This window comes from Dendrobates tinctorius, unplaced genomic scaffold, assembly GCF_039654945.1.
Source record: "Dendrobates tinctorius isolate UK_male_01 unplaced genomic scaffold, ASM3965494v1 ptg000035l, whole genome shotgun sequence".
In the NCBI taxonomy this organism is placed as follows: domain Eukaryota; kingdom Metazoa; phylum Chordata; class Amphibia; order Anura; family Dendrobatidae; genus Dendrobates; species Dendrobates tinctorius.
The window spans coordinates 56,070,179-56,085,362 of NW_027361703.1; the positions used below are offsets into that span (position 1 = coordinate 56,070,179).

General features: G+C 41.6%; 1 protein-coding gene across 1 annotated transcript in view; it reads left to right on the forward strand.

The window, feature by feature from the left end:
• The window catches only part of CERK (ceramide kinase), a 173,574-nt gene that overhangs the window by 99,495 nt on the left and 58,895 nt on the right, over positions 1-15,184 (forward strand). The window contains exons 4-7 of the mRNA XM_073573495.1: positions 4,391-4,513; positions 5,051-5,176; positions 12,149-12,212; positions 13,769-13,914. Of these exons, the coding sequence (XP_073429596.1) occupies positions 4,391-4,513; positions 5,051-5,176; positions 12,149-12,212; positions 13,769-13,914 (459 nt within the window). The remainder of the gene's footprint in view (positions 1-4,390; positions 4,514-5,050; positions 5,177-12,148; positions 12,213-13,768; positions 13,915-15,184) is intronic.

Consider the following 15,184-nt stretch of genomic DNA (forward strand, 5'->3'; position numbering starts at 1 on the left):
TTTCTCATCCACTGCTTTCAGTACTTCTGGATGAAAGCGCTGTAAATGTCTCTTTAGATTAGAAGCTCTGGTAGGAGCATTTTTATCTTTGCCTGAATATGCACTCATCTTGGCTTCACAGCATTTGTTTTCGTCTGGATCATTTGTCATACACTGACAGACATAATGTTTTCTATCTTGAGTGATGGTGAAATGTTCAAATACAGCTGATTTAATGTGATGCTTCTTTGACATTCTCAGGTTTTTAATTCTGCATTCACAATCCAAATGACAATTGTTTTTCCTAAAAACAATTGTACAAAATTATTGCCAGGTCGTACAACTGATATAGTGGTCAGTAATACTGTTATTATTCCTCACGTACTCACAGTTAACTGATGCAAAGTTTGTTGAAAGGATAATACTTCTTACAGTCTTCCTCTTCTGAGTAGCAGGCAGCTGTGAGATGCTTGGAAGACGCACACCTAGTATGATCTAGTCTAGAGGAGGAGCTTTACTACTAAGAATTTGCAACACATTTTCACTTTCAGTTTCATACATTGTAAGTAGGGGGGTTGGGGCAGCATGAGGTTAACGAAGTATAAGATTAGATAAGGGCAGTGGAGAACAGTGACACACAAGAAGTAAGAAATGTCTCTATCTCCAGCAGAACTGCTTATCACTGTTGTTCATAGTTTGATAGAACATATATATTTGAGTAACATTTATAAAATTCATATGAAAGTTCAATTATGAAATATTAATACATTTTTTTTAAAGCTGGAGTCGGTACATTTCTACCGACTCCAACCAAAACTAACTCCGACTCCACGACTCTGACTCCGACTCCACAGCCCTGCTATTAAGCTAATGAATGAGAGTAATGATGGTGACCAGCAGCTAGAAGAACATTCTGGGTCCACAGACACAGAAATGTTTGAAATAGAGGAACACGGTATTGTAACTGAAGAGCAAACTGAAGTTGCTTCAGATGAACAGCAACATGATAGTTTAGATGATCTTGTTGAAACTGTGTCAATATGTTCTTTCATTCATCACATGCGCTGTGTTGTGCATACGCTACAGCTGGCTATAAGAGACAGTCTGCAAGAAGGACATGCTGCTGCACTGATTGGCAAGGTGAGAAAATTGGCTACTGTTGCCAGAACCCCTAAAGTTGACTCAATTTTGAAGAGACGTGCTGGAAAAGGGGCAATTATTGATCAAGCCACACGATGGGGCAGTACTTACTTAATGATTCAGCGATTGGTTGAACTGAAAACCTTTCTTGTACACATGGTTAACCCTCAACTGACGCTAAATGAAAGTCAGTGGAATCAGGTGACTGAGCTGGAAAAATTGCTAGAGCACCCATTTACAGTGACTAAAAAATTACAAGCAGAGGACTTAACTCCAGGTATTTTCTTAAAGGAGTGGAAGAACCTAATGTTTCGCCTGTCCCAAAGAGGAGGGTTAATTGCAAGTGGCATTGCTACATCAATGAAACGGAGAGAGGAGCTACTATTACAAAATAACATTCTTTTGGCAGCTGTTTATGTAGACCCAATGCATCGGATTCTTCTAGATGATCAACAGCTAAGTAACGGAAAAGAAGCTCTGTTTGAAATAGCAGTAAGGATGAAAGGGTTGCAGAACAGTCAGGAGGAACAAGAAGAATTTGGTCGTCCTGCCACATCTTCACCCTCATCATCAACTGATGAAGAATTTAATTTCGAAAAATATTTGGATCACAAGGACCGTGCAAAGCGTTCCCGCATAGAAGAAGAGTCATCCCCATCAAGGAACACAGCCAGTACATTTCAGCAGAATTTTTCATGTGCACTAAAAGAAATTGAGAAATTTGACCGTTCATCAAAAATAACAGTGCAACAAGCGATTCCCCTGTATCCTGACATTGTCAGAGATGTTGCCCGAGTGGTTACTGCTTTGCCACCAACACAAGTTAGTGTAGAGAGGTTGTTCTCTGCTCTCAAAATAATTAGATCAGATTTGAGGGCATCCATGAAGGAGGATCTGACAGAGGCAATACTTTTTCTGAGGACAAATTTATAGATTTCTTCATATTAACTGCATAAGAGTGTTTATTGCATATTTACTTACAGTTTAGAAAAGTTTATAAAAGTTATTTGCTATATTCTAATTGTATTCTAATAAATGTAGTTTTTGCTCTAAGTGGTCTGATTACTTATATGATGGTGAGAAACTGAATAAGCACGATGTTTAATATTTTACAACAGTAAATTTGTTGTTATGAATTGGCCATTTATGAAGGAGTCGGAGCCGGAGTCGGAGCCTGATAAAATCCAGGAGTCGGAGTCGCAACTGTGGCTTACCGACTCCACAGCCCTGCTCAAAACTACTGGAACAGCATGTCATTCTTGAACTGTCCTTCCACCTCTCCTCCTGCTCCCTCTTTGACCACTTACAATCTGGCTTCCGACTGTATCATTCATCTGAAACTGCCCTAACTAAAGTCACCAACGACCTACTAACCACCAAGAACAAGCAACACTACTCTGTCCTCCTCCTCCTGGACCTGTCTTCTGCCTTTGACAGAGTGGAACATTCCCTCTTGCTGCAGATTCTCTCATCTCTTGGCATCACAGCTTTGACCCTATCCTGGATCTCGTCATATCTAATAGACTGGACATTCAGCATCTCCCTCTCCCACACCACCTCCTCACCTCGCTCCCTGTCTGTATGTGTTACCCAAGGCTCAGTTCTAGGATCCCTACTCTTCTCCATCTATACCTTTGGCGTGGGACAGCTCATAGAATCCCACGGTTTACAATATCATCTCTACGCCGATGACACGCAGATCTACCTATCTGGACCTGACATCACTTCCTTACTGACCAAAATCCCACAATGTCTGTCTGCTATTTCATCTCTCTTTTCTGCCTTCTTTCTAAAACTGAACATGGACAAAACAGAATTCATCATCTTTCCCCCATCTCGCTCTACCCCTCCACCCAACCTATCCATCAATGACAATGGCTGCTCACTTTACCCAGTCCCGCACCCTCGGTGCCTCGGGATCATCCTCGACTCTGCCCTCTCTTTCAAGCCACATATCCAACCCCTTGCCTCCTCCTGCTGATTCCAACTCAAAAACATTTCCCGGATCCGTGCATTCCTTGACCATGAAAACACAAAAACACTATTGCATGCCCTTATCTCCCGCCTCGACTACTGCAACCTCCTCCTCTCTGGCCTCCCCTCTAGCACTCTGGCACCACTGCAATCCATCCTAAACTATGCTGCCCGACTAATCGACCTGTCTCCCCATTATTCCCCAGCCTCTCCTCTCTGCCAGGCCCTTCATTGGCTTCCTATTGCCCAGAGGCTTCAGTTCAAAACCCTAACAATGACATACAAAGCCATCCACACACCTGTCTCCTCCATACATCTGTGACATGGTCTCCCGGTACCTACCTACACGCAACCACATACAAGACTTCTCCCGTGCTTCCTCTATCCTCTGGAACTCTCTACCCTAACACATCAGGCTCTCGCCCACCACAGGAACCTTCAAAAGGAACCCGAAGACCCACCTCTTCGTCAAGCCTACAACCTGCAGCGATCCTCACTCTGCTGAACCGCCGCATGACCAACTTTACCCTCTCCTAGTGTATCCTCACTCATCCCCTGTAGACTGTGAGCCCTCGTGGGCAAGGTCCGTCCTCTCTCCTTTTGTACTTGTGTGTGCCTTGTTTTGCTCATGTTTATTGTACTTGTCTGTATTTGTCCTGTTCTCATGTAAAGCGCCATGGAATAAATAGCGCTATAATAATAATAATAAACTTTCCTTAGACATATAGGATGTCCCCTTGTCACAGTTGCTGGCCTAAATGTAAAAAGATCATTAGAAAGATAGCAGCACTGTACCTTCATATATTTGTGCATTGTAATAAGATCGCCACGGGGCCTTCTTTTTTTTTCCAAACTGAATAACCCCAAGTTTGATGACCTCTCTTGCTATTGCAGTCCACCCATTCCCTTAATAACCTTGGTCACTGATTACTGCACCCGCTCTCTATTGGATATATTTGTATATTGGAAAAGAGATTTTTATGAAGAGTTTAAACATTGGAAGAGAGTCAATTACTATTGAAAAATCCCTTTTAAGGCCCCTTGATGTTCGGGAAATCCACTTATGTCTCATGTCACATGGAAACTTTTTTTCTCAATTTAACTCCTTAGCGTATTAGGGTATAGTTCCTGTCTTCCTTAGGCTTCGACCCGATCCTCCTTTTGATCCTAAACGGTCATCTTCCAAATGTGATATGTGAAGGCCATTATGTGGGCAAAGTTATATTCTGTATTCAGTTAGTATATGCTAGTGTGATAAATCATTTGATGTAGATGTGAATTTAACTTTTTCCCCTAGTGCACTATGTGCAGAGAATGAAGAAGCACCGCTGGCGGTGCAAAGCAGTGACGTTCTGGTGCAGTGACGAACTTCTGTGTTGCCACTGGTTACAAGCACTTAATGATGTACTTGAACAACAGAGTAAGTTTTTTTTTTTTTCCCCGAGACTATCAAAATCTGACTAAATCTGAATATGTGCATGCTTTTCAACATTTTCAGCAGTAAACCATCAACGTCAAATTCCAAAGATTCTATTGACAGTGCTCATTCTAGAAAAAGACGCATTGGGTAGAGACTTATAATAGTACCAGTTTTAATAAATGCAGATATATGTTAAGAAAAATATGCAATGACTGTGTTAAATGAAAGTCGGTAAGTTTAGAGAATACTTTTCCTACATTTCCATTACACAGAAAGATAATGTAATTAAAAACAAGGATACTTCTGCCTAAGAGAAGTTTTGTGGATTACCATCAACATTCCGTTTCTCTTCCTGCATCTATTTCTGCTCCACCACTCTTACTTGGCTTTTTTCGGATTTGGAAGTGCCAAAAGAGGCAAAAAATTTTAATAAAGTATGATACAGATGAGAAACGTACAGTGGACAGAGCACTGTTTTCATGGCCAGGTCTCACTTTGCTGTCCTATTTTAAAGAATGCTTTATTTTCTCTCAATAGCGAGGAGACCAAAGCATTTGCTTGTCTACATAAACCCGTATGGTGGGAAGAAGAAAGGAAAACAAATATATGACAAAAAAGTAGCTCCTTTGTTCAGCCTTGCCTCCATATCTACGGAAGTTATAGGTAAGAAAAAAAATCTGTCCTTTAATGTTCATCTGTGATTATATGATTATACTTTTTTGCACAATTTTTCAGTCTTTTTAGCAATTTTAGTGATCATCACGAGATTCTGTCTGTTGGCTTCCTATAATTTTGGTGCAGGTATCCCGGTCTCCACTTACTTCCCTTGGTTCACTGCCCTCTGTTGTGCTCCAAATTGAGCTTTGCAGTTGACCGGTATGGATCAGTGACATTATCTCTCTAGGCTCATTTGAGGCCCATTAAGAGACACACCTGTGTCTTAAGATCAAGACTCTTGGCATCTGTTCTGTGTTCTCCACCATCTGTGCCTTTTGTGTTTGTGTTGTGCTTTCTTTCATCCCTGCTGGGTTCCAGTTAATCTATCCCGCTGCTCTTGAGATTCCTGTGTGTGTGCCAAGTCTTCGCTGCCTGCGCGACTTCCTGCTTGTCCCATCATCGTCCGTGGTACATGTGCCACGGGTACCTAACGCTTAGAGGATTCACCTCACCTGGTGAGTCTAACATTTGACCAGCACGGTGGCTCAGTGGCTAGCACTGTTGCTAAGGTTTACTTTTGCAAGGAGTTTATATGTGCCCCCCGTTTTTGCATGGGTTCCTTCCGAATACTTTGGTTTCCTGCCACACTCCAAAGACATACTGATAAAGAATCTAGATTGTGAGACCCAAAGGGACATTGATAATGTCTGTGAAGCCTTGTGAGATTTGTTGGCACAATGTTAGCAAGTATAATAAATATTGCACACTATGTTCTGCATATCCAACTTGTGGCCTGTCCTGGCCGGATTCCACCCCCAATGTATGCTATGGTCATGGGTGGGCCCTAGTGCTGCACTCCACAGTGCATGCATGGCAAATTCTTACTGCAAAAACATTGCATTTACCTTGTCTGATTTACGGTTTTCAACCCACATATAGCCTTTTAAAAGACTGTTGTGGTTCCCTCTGGGTTTAACATCCAAGGACCTTCATGTTTTGAATTCACCATGTATAATATTTGGGTAAATTATGCTTATAACATAACAATTAGTAAGCAAGAGATTTTTTTTTTTGTATTCATCATTAGACAGTAAAGTGCAAAAGTGCTTCCTCACAGCCCACACTCCTGGGACAGACTTCATCCAGTGATCTGTCTGACGAGATGCTTGCTCATAGATGTGGAAATAGGATAGTCTAACATTTGTCACTTGTGCACTGTCATATGCCTGAGCCGAAATTCTAATCCCTGTGATGTAAATGCTGTTATGCCAGCCGACTGTTACAGTAGCGATGACAAATGATTAACTGTTTCCATGGATGATTTTATTGGAAACAGCCTTGTGTTCATTCAGTTTTGAGCATACAATCAAATGCTTAAAGAGGTTTTCCCCAGCATTTAATTTCAGGAGAGCGCTTCTCTCCTGCTTCCTAGTTTTCTTCCAGGGGGCCGTGTGCTCCTGATTTATTGACAGTTTTGACCAGCAGCATGGTTTGCTCCACTGGCTAGAACAATTTGCTCTCCAATGCTGCAAACAGAGGTAGTTTGTCCTCAGTAGTATTGGAATGGCACAATCACCTGGAAGCTGGCCTGATAAAGCGATCTAGCCACCTTCAGAGCAGCTAGTAGATCTGCCACCAATGATGGAGCGAACGTGGCCGGTAACATAAGGCAAAGAGCGCTACACAAATCTCAGTTCTTAAAGGGAATCTGTCACCACATTTGACCTATCTAAATTATTAATATGGGAATACAGGTTATATAATGCTGAAGAAAATCCTCCCTGTGTGTCTCATATTAGATACCTTGTTGTTGAAGAATTCATCTTTTATCACCTTCTATGAATGACCTCAGAGAGCTGAAAAAATGTTTGCAAGAAGACAAAGTTAATTTCTCCCGTTCTGTGTTAGATACATGTTTCACACTGGCAACTCCCCATCTTATTTAAAATAAGCTTTGGAGGCTGAGTTATCTTACAGGCAACATCCTCCCCATAGCCTGGAAGAGGTCATTTAAGGTACTGTCACACTTAGCGATGTACCAGCGATCCCGACCAGTGATATGACGCGGTCAGGATCGCTGGTACATCGCTAAGTGGTCGCTAGTGAGCTGCCACACAGGCAGATCTCACCAGCGACATCGCTGGGGTCGGGGGTCGCTACTTACCTGTCACACTAGGCGATCCTGCGTCCTCCCGCCTGGCTCCACGCTCGTCTCTCCACAGGAAGCGCCGCAGGAAGCTGACGATGAGAAACGGTCCAAGACGTTCTCGCGCGATCAGCGATAACCAGCGGGGGAGCGGGTCGGAGGTAAGTATCAGACATAGCGATATCGCTAACAATATCGCTATAACGTCACAAGTTATAGCGATATTGCTAGCGATATCGCTAAGTGTGACAGTACCTTTACAAATCAGAAAACGTGGATATCTCTGGAATAAGAGATCAGATCACAAAGACCAAGATATCATTGTATTCAGCTTCATATGACCTACATGCCCATTTAGACGGCTTAGGAGGTTTGATCCTACTGACAAATTCCATTTAAGAACAACCCTTTAAGAAATGTGAAAGAGCTGCAAAAATTACATTTGACTTTTTACTGTTCTAATTTCTTTAATTTAGTCCTTTAAACAGTGAAGTTGTTGTTATATGTTGACTTTGGGCATAGAATCGCAGCATAGTAACATGCACCTGTGCTTCCTGTCTGCAGAGCTATACTTGCTCAGTTCATGATGGTGCTGACACATGCTCATTAAGTGTATATCTGCTCCAGACTAGATGCCATCACCGACAGCAGAAGTATTACCTGGTGATGAATTATGGCACCAAGGGGTCCAGCACTTTAACTGGCTGTATATGTAAAGCAAATTTCAACTCTGACTCAGTGTACTAATGAATGGGAACTTTTTATTTTCCCCCAACACTCAAATATTGATTCATGTGATGTCATGGAATATTTAATTATGTCAGAAATTGCTTTTATTAAAAAGTAAAGAACAGGAAATGAATGATTGTCCTACTGTGATAAATATTTTTACATTGCAAATATTGGGAACATGTTATAGTAAATCCTCAGTTCTGTATGCTTCCATTTGTTTTATATTTCTCAGAGTTGTTGAGGTTTATGAGTTTGTAATATCATATTATATGTTTGTGTTTCATTGCAGTGAGGTTATTTTTTGTGAACACATTGCTCTCTTTTATGGCAGGGAATGTTCCATATACTTTCCCAGTGCACGTCTCTAGGCATTGGTGGAGGCTTCTTGCTCCTCGGCTAATCACTAGTGAAGTGACTATTGGAAGGTGATGATGGAATGCCATTCACAGCTCAGGCACATTCTGTAGTTGTCACCGCTAATGATACAGTGTCAGATAAATTGCAGATTGCTACTTTTATTTTTATCTTTATAATTGCAGCAACATCTTAGAAGTCTGGGACTGTAGTAATTATCAGCTTTGTCAGTATTCCCATATTTCATCTGCTTTCTTTCAATTCACTTTAATTTAAAGGGATTTTTTTTGTTTCCTCTGCCTTCTGTGCTGGCACCAGGGAGTTCAGAGTAATTACCATAGCTGCATTAATTGAGAGAATTTATACATTGTTGTCTTTCAGGTCACTGCTACTTCGTTTACTTACTTAAAATCTGCAAGTAGTGTAGATATATTGGACCTGATTATATTGCTTGATTAGAATTCTTGTATTGAAGTGAACGCATACATTATCAAATCATCGGGTGTGAATTAATACATAAGGGTCCACTTTAGTAGTCGGGATGTGAAAGGATCAATTTAAGAAATAACAGCCTTGGTATAAGCTAGACCTCACACAGTTCAGTAGAGATGAGCAATTCACCGGTCTCCGGTCCAGTGTCCAGGTCAGTGTTACCCGGCTGCTAGATGGGAAGCCTGCGAATCTCTAAGCTGACAATATTAAAGTCATTGGTTGCTTGATTACCATCCTCTTTACACAGGTTGACGAAGAATGATGGGCATTGAAGGATCACTAGTAGATCAGTCTGTCCCCACACAGTGTCATGTTATCAGCAGCACATCTTTTAGTTTACACCATGTGTTGTCTATGCAGCCAGAATTTATAAATGGATGTGACCCAAATACTTTAAGTTGCATATGCAACAGCCCTGGTATGGGGCCATTCCGTTCTCTGCTATCCACCCCCCCCCACGCAGTGTCCTCAGCGGATAGAATAACCACAGACAACAGGTCTCGGGGATAACAGCTGCCTTATTTCAGCAGAACGGGGAGATTTAACATGGAATAATGGTAACAGTTCAAGTGGGGAATCCACGGCCAATACAGTTCAGGATTGGATTCTGATACAGAATTAAGGTTCTGGAGCGTTAAGAACCTGTATTAGTTAGGGGCAGTACTTGCAAGTAATTATAAGAGAGTTCAGTCTATTGGTGGCATAAAGGCAGAAGAGGGAATATATGGCAATATGTATAGACCTGAAATCCCATATTCATTTATATACTTGAAGTAAATAACGGATAATTTGCAGTGAGGCGGGGGACCATCTATTTCCTCAACAGGCGGAGCAATAGGTTCTTCTGTACACATTTAGTGTGACCTAATGCTGGAGAAGCACGCCTTAAACTGGACAGCGGGGACCCAGGGTTAAAAAAAAAAAAGGTTAAAAGCCTTCAGCCATCTTGGCTGTAGAAGTCAGGGGAAGATCCAAGGCATTAGGCCTGGCTGTAAGTCTTGAGATGAAGATAAGGATGGACCTCCAAGCTTGGAGACTCGTGGGGGGCAGTCAGGAGACCCCTCACATGAGGTCTGCTCTGGGTTACATCTTGAACCAGATTCCTCAGGGAACTTTCCAGAACCCTGTCTTGTCTAGACAGACACTGGAGGTAGCTCCTCCCATTGAACCTTGGTGACAGGGTCACCGACCAATAGGATGACTCTCAATTCTTGTGTCAGACTTCACAATGTGAGATTAATTTATAAATCATGCATTTCACCAGCATATAGTGCTGGAACACACCAAATGAAAAGTGCACTTAATAGAATACTGAAACACCCACCTGTGAAATATGAGATTAGAGAGTTTTTGATTCATTTAAACCATATAACAGTAAGAGGTTAACTTAGGAGTGAGTTGTAGTGTACAGAAGATACTCGCGGTCCAGAGTTAATTAAAGGGACATACACAGTCTGGACCGGGTCACTACACATACACACGTATACATAGGGCACATACGTATACAGAACATATATATATATATATATACGCGCACACACACACACACACACACACACACACACACACACAACAAATGTAACCACAGAGCACATACATACAGAAACATGCATGCACGGAACACATACATACAGACATGTGTGCATACGCATCACCATCATGCAGACACTTTCAAAGAGCACCTACCTACAGTCACATATGTACATACTAGGAACCCATACATACTGAAATCTTCACTAACATATACCACCAGGAAACCATACAGCCTAGGCTCAACCACACACACAGAAAAACTCCCTAACACAGTTACAAAAACACACGCGCACACGTAAACACACAATGGAGAGCTTACCACCAGTCTGTCTCCTCTTCTGTTTTTCCAACTCCCACAGAGTACAGGACCTGTGGTGACATCACGGTCACATGACCGGTCATGTGATCCTGATGTAACCAAAGGTCCTGAAGCAGTCTCCACATTGTATTCTACACTGATAATGCTATTATCAGTGTAGCTCCTGCTGTAGACTGTGAGGGCCCTGGGCAATTGTCTAGTTTTTCCCACGCCCTAACACCGGCCCTTGAGATACAGTGATGTGCAAATTAATTGAGACAAAGCATTTTTTTAAGTAAAATCTTAAGTTGGTTACCAGTCGGTGATTCAAACCAGTTTTAACTGCTTTGAACAGCTGTGAGTGCCTGTTCAAAGCAGTTTAAACTGGTTTGAATCACTGACTGGTAACCAACTTACGATTTTACTTAAAAAAAAAATGCTTTGTCCCAATTAATTTGCACAGCACTGTAAGTGAGAGAGGCTTTTTCTTTAGGGTAGTTACAGTAAGTTATAGCTGAATACAAAATGCTTTTTGTTGGATATGTTTTCCTTTCTAGAATTTTTGTTTTCCATTTAGGTTGCTGACACCACTGTTTGACTCCTCTCCTTTCCACATGAACATGTGAGCAGTGCTACCGACTTGGGGATCTTAGGCCGTTTGCCGTGTATTTGCAGGTTTTGTGCACTTGGTGTCTATCAGAGTAGAACACTTCAGTAGAACTTCTCAAAAGTAAAAAAATGAGAGGTGCTGAATAATTCTTTAAGTTGCAAATGACCTAATATGGAAGATTGTTATTCTGTACTTCTGAAACATACTTTTTATTGTATAGTTACATATAATAAAAAAAAATCTTACCCTGGTGTGTGAAGGGTTTTCAAGACAGGACCATAGACCACCTCAGAACTAGATTGAGCTACACTGCTGAACTGAATATATTGTGTAATTTTTATTCCATTCTTAAATGTAGACAGTTTAAGTCTAGCCCAAGCATGCAGAAGATGAGCAAGTATATCAGTGGCTCACGCTGTGTGATAGATTTGACACCTCTTCATTACATCACATCTTGGTTGTATTTCTTTCAACTAGTATTTTGCGCCAAAATATTGGTTTGTCTTTGATAAAGCTAGGCATTGTAGGAATCCTTTTAAGGGCTCTCTAGAAAATTCATAAGAGTGTCTAAAATATATAATGTGGTGGAAAGCCTGTACACTCGTTAAATTGTAACTAAGCCGCAAACCTCAAAGTAAGGTAATAGCTAGTCCAGGGTCACTGCCTGTGGATTTAAGCTTTTACCCAACTTTAAGCATCACTTTTAGATAATGTCAAGAATTACATAGCTGTGATAGTGGCTGTTGAATTACAGCATACATAAATGTCATTTCTTTTAGATTCCTCATTGCTCTGAACTTTTACTTTTAACAGTTACAGAATATGCAAACCACGCTAGAGATAACCTGTACGAGGTCAATTTAGAGAAGTACGATGGGTAAGTTTTCATCTTAAAGTGTTGGAATTCTTTGTACAAATACTCATAAACATTCAGAGTAAATGGTATTAAGTGAAAGATGACTATTTGTGCATATGCAACATTTTATACTTTTGGGCTTGTTGGAGTCCAACATTTTGATTTTTAATGTTGTTCTTTTCCTATTCCTACAAGTGTTGGTCTAGTCTGCGATTGGGAGGATAGCATAAGATAATGAAAGATGTGATATTTGCCTCATAAATGTGCTGCTACTGCAAAGCTCTAGCGCCCTACTGAAGGAGATATGCTAAAAGAAATAGGTCTTCAAATTTTTCAGGTCTCACATCGTGCTTGCAAGGAAAACGGGAGCTTGTGCGTAACTTAAAATATTACCAATCTGACTGGCCTGTATCTAGGAAACTAATGGGCACCAGCAGATCGGTTATTTTAGAAGTTAAAAAAATTCCTTGCAAGTGTCCTTCATGGGCCCCTAAAGGAGTGAAGAGTAAAGGGGGTTTTACATATAGATATATCGCTAGCAATATCGCTAAAACGTCACCGATTTTGTGACGCAGCAGCGATATTGCTAGCGATATCGCTACATGTGATACTTACCTCCGACCGGCTCCCCCGCTGGCTATCGCTGATCGGGCGAGATCGTCCACGTCCATTTCTCGTCGGCTGTTTCCTGCTGGCGCGGACGAGCGACGCGTGGACGCGGGCGGGAGGACGTCTTCATCGCCGCGTCTGAAAGGTAATTAGCGACAGCTGCTGCGTCGCTGCATCGCTGTGAGATCTGCCTGTTTGGCAGCTCACTAGCGACCATTTAGCGATGCACCAGCGATCCTGACCAGGTCGTATCGTGGTCGGGATCGCTGGTGCATCGCTAAATGTAAAGGGGGCTTTACTATCACCTTTTATTTTTTTTAAGAAAGCAATCGACAGCAGTAGATTAGTGATTTTAGTAATGAACTTCTATTTAAAAAAATGCCGGCGTGTCCTCAATGGTTTCCTAAAGTGCCAACTTTGTAGCAAACGGGTCCAAATTTCGGGGTTGTGGTGTACAGAACGTGATTCCATAACCCTCCTCAGCCCATCTTGCAGTGAAAGTGAGAGATCGATCATGTTATCACAAGATCTCCCACTCTGCTACATCTGTTACATCCTATGCCGTTCTATTGATGTTAGTGTTCCGTAAGAGTGACATGAAGGATGTAGCAAAGCAAGATATCTTGCTTCCATTAAGGGAGGGTGCCACTCATGGTTGTGGGTCCCTGCTCTGCATGCCGGGATCCCACAAAGTGGAGTTCAGACCTAACTTTTGCTTCTAGGTCGGGTCCTTTAGGAGTGTAAAAGCTTTAATGATTGGCCCCGCAGATTTGTCTTTTAAAACTTGGGATCTTATATTATTTAGGCTGAGAGGAAGAAAATGAATAAATGAATATGTATTTCATGTTTAACGTAGACTGGAAAACGAGCGAGCGCTCAGTCGCGTCTCATGCAGTTAATTTGCTTTCATGTCACGAGAACTGTTGAGATTTTGTGTGTCTTCTAATGATCTCTCTCATCACCTGCAGCGTTGTTTGTGTTGGTGGCGATGGTATGTTCAGTGAAGTGCTACATGGCCTCATAGGCCGGATACAAAAGGATTCCGATGTCGATCATAACAATCCCGGAGTCCCATTATCTCGCTGCAATATGAGGATTGGCATTATTCCTGCTGGTAAGGGGACTAATTATGTTCATGCTGACCTCATATTGTTCTGCTTCGTTTGTGATTTTGTGACATTGACTTTTCTGCTCAGTGATGCAGCTCATTGTAATATTCCATATGTGACCTTGCACTGCTCACAAAGCTATTTTAAGGGTGGTACAGGGCTAGCATATCAAAATGATTATACGTTCTGGTTTATGCAAGCATCAATGTGGATTAAACCGGGTGCATAGCCTCATTAAGGGTCTCTGCTTCAGAGCAGGGTCACTCATGTCATCGTCTCCATACTTTAGACAATTGTTTTATACATTTATGCAATTTTCCAGTAAAACATTTACTTTGTGTCGCTAAAGGTTTAATAATGTTGACATAAAATGTATCCTGCCAAATAAACAAGCCATTATTGAATTGTGATCTCTAAGCTAAGAATAAAGGAATCCTATCACTTAATCTCAGCTGCAAAACATGCTGTGTGTTCACTTGAAAAAGTACTTCATGTTATGTCCCCTTGATTGGGTCCATGGACTTTTAGACAAATAATTTGCAAGTCAGTTTCTGCTGTTATGACTTGGTTGGAGATGTATCTGGTAACTTGAGTTATCTGGTAATGAAAAAAATAACTGAAGGAAATGTCAGTATAAATAAATTCCTAATACTTTTAATTAGCAAATCACAATCACTTTGTCTAGGTAATGACTAGTGATGAGCGAACATGCTCCGATAAGGTGTTATCTGAGCATGCTTGGGTGCTAACAGTGTTTTTGGCATGGCCAAAAAATATGTTTCGAGTCCCCGGTCCTGCATGTCTCGCAACTGTTAGACAGCCGCGACACATGCATGGATTGCTTGTTTGTTGGTCAATACTTGCATGTGTTACGGCTGTCGAACAGCCACGAGGCATGCAGGTGCTGGGACTTGGAACATGTTATTGGAGAACGCCGAAATCACTCGGTTAGCACCTAAGTGTGCTCGGATAACACCTTATCCTAACACCTTTGCTCATCTCTAGTAATGACCATACAATTTAAATGGTCACTGACTTGTTACACTGACACCCTTGTTAGGACAGATGCATGTGAAGAGGGAAGGTCCGCTGCTATGACCTGGAGATACCTATGCCATATATTATCTATCTAAATAAAAAACAGGGTGGATGGCAAAGTGAGCAGCTTTTTCTTAGCTCAAAACCTCTGGTATCTTCAATATTAGATCAGAAAGACAGGGTGGACAGTAATTTGAGCTGGCTATTCATACCTCAGCACCACTGGTATCTTCAGTA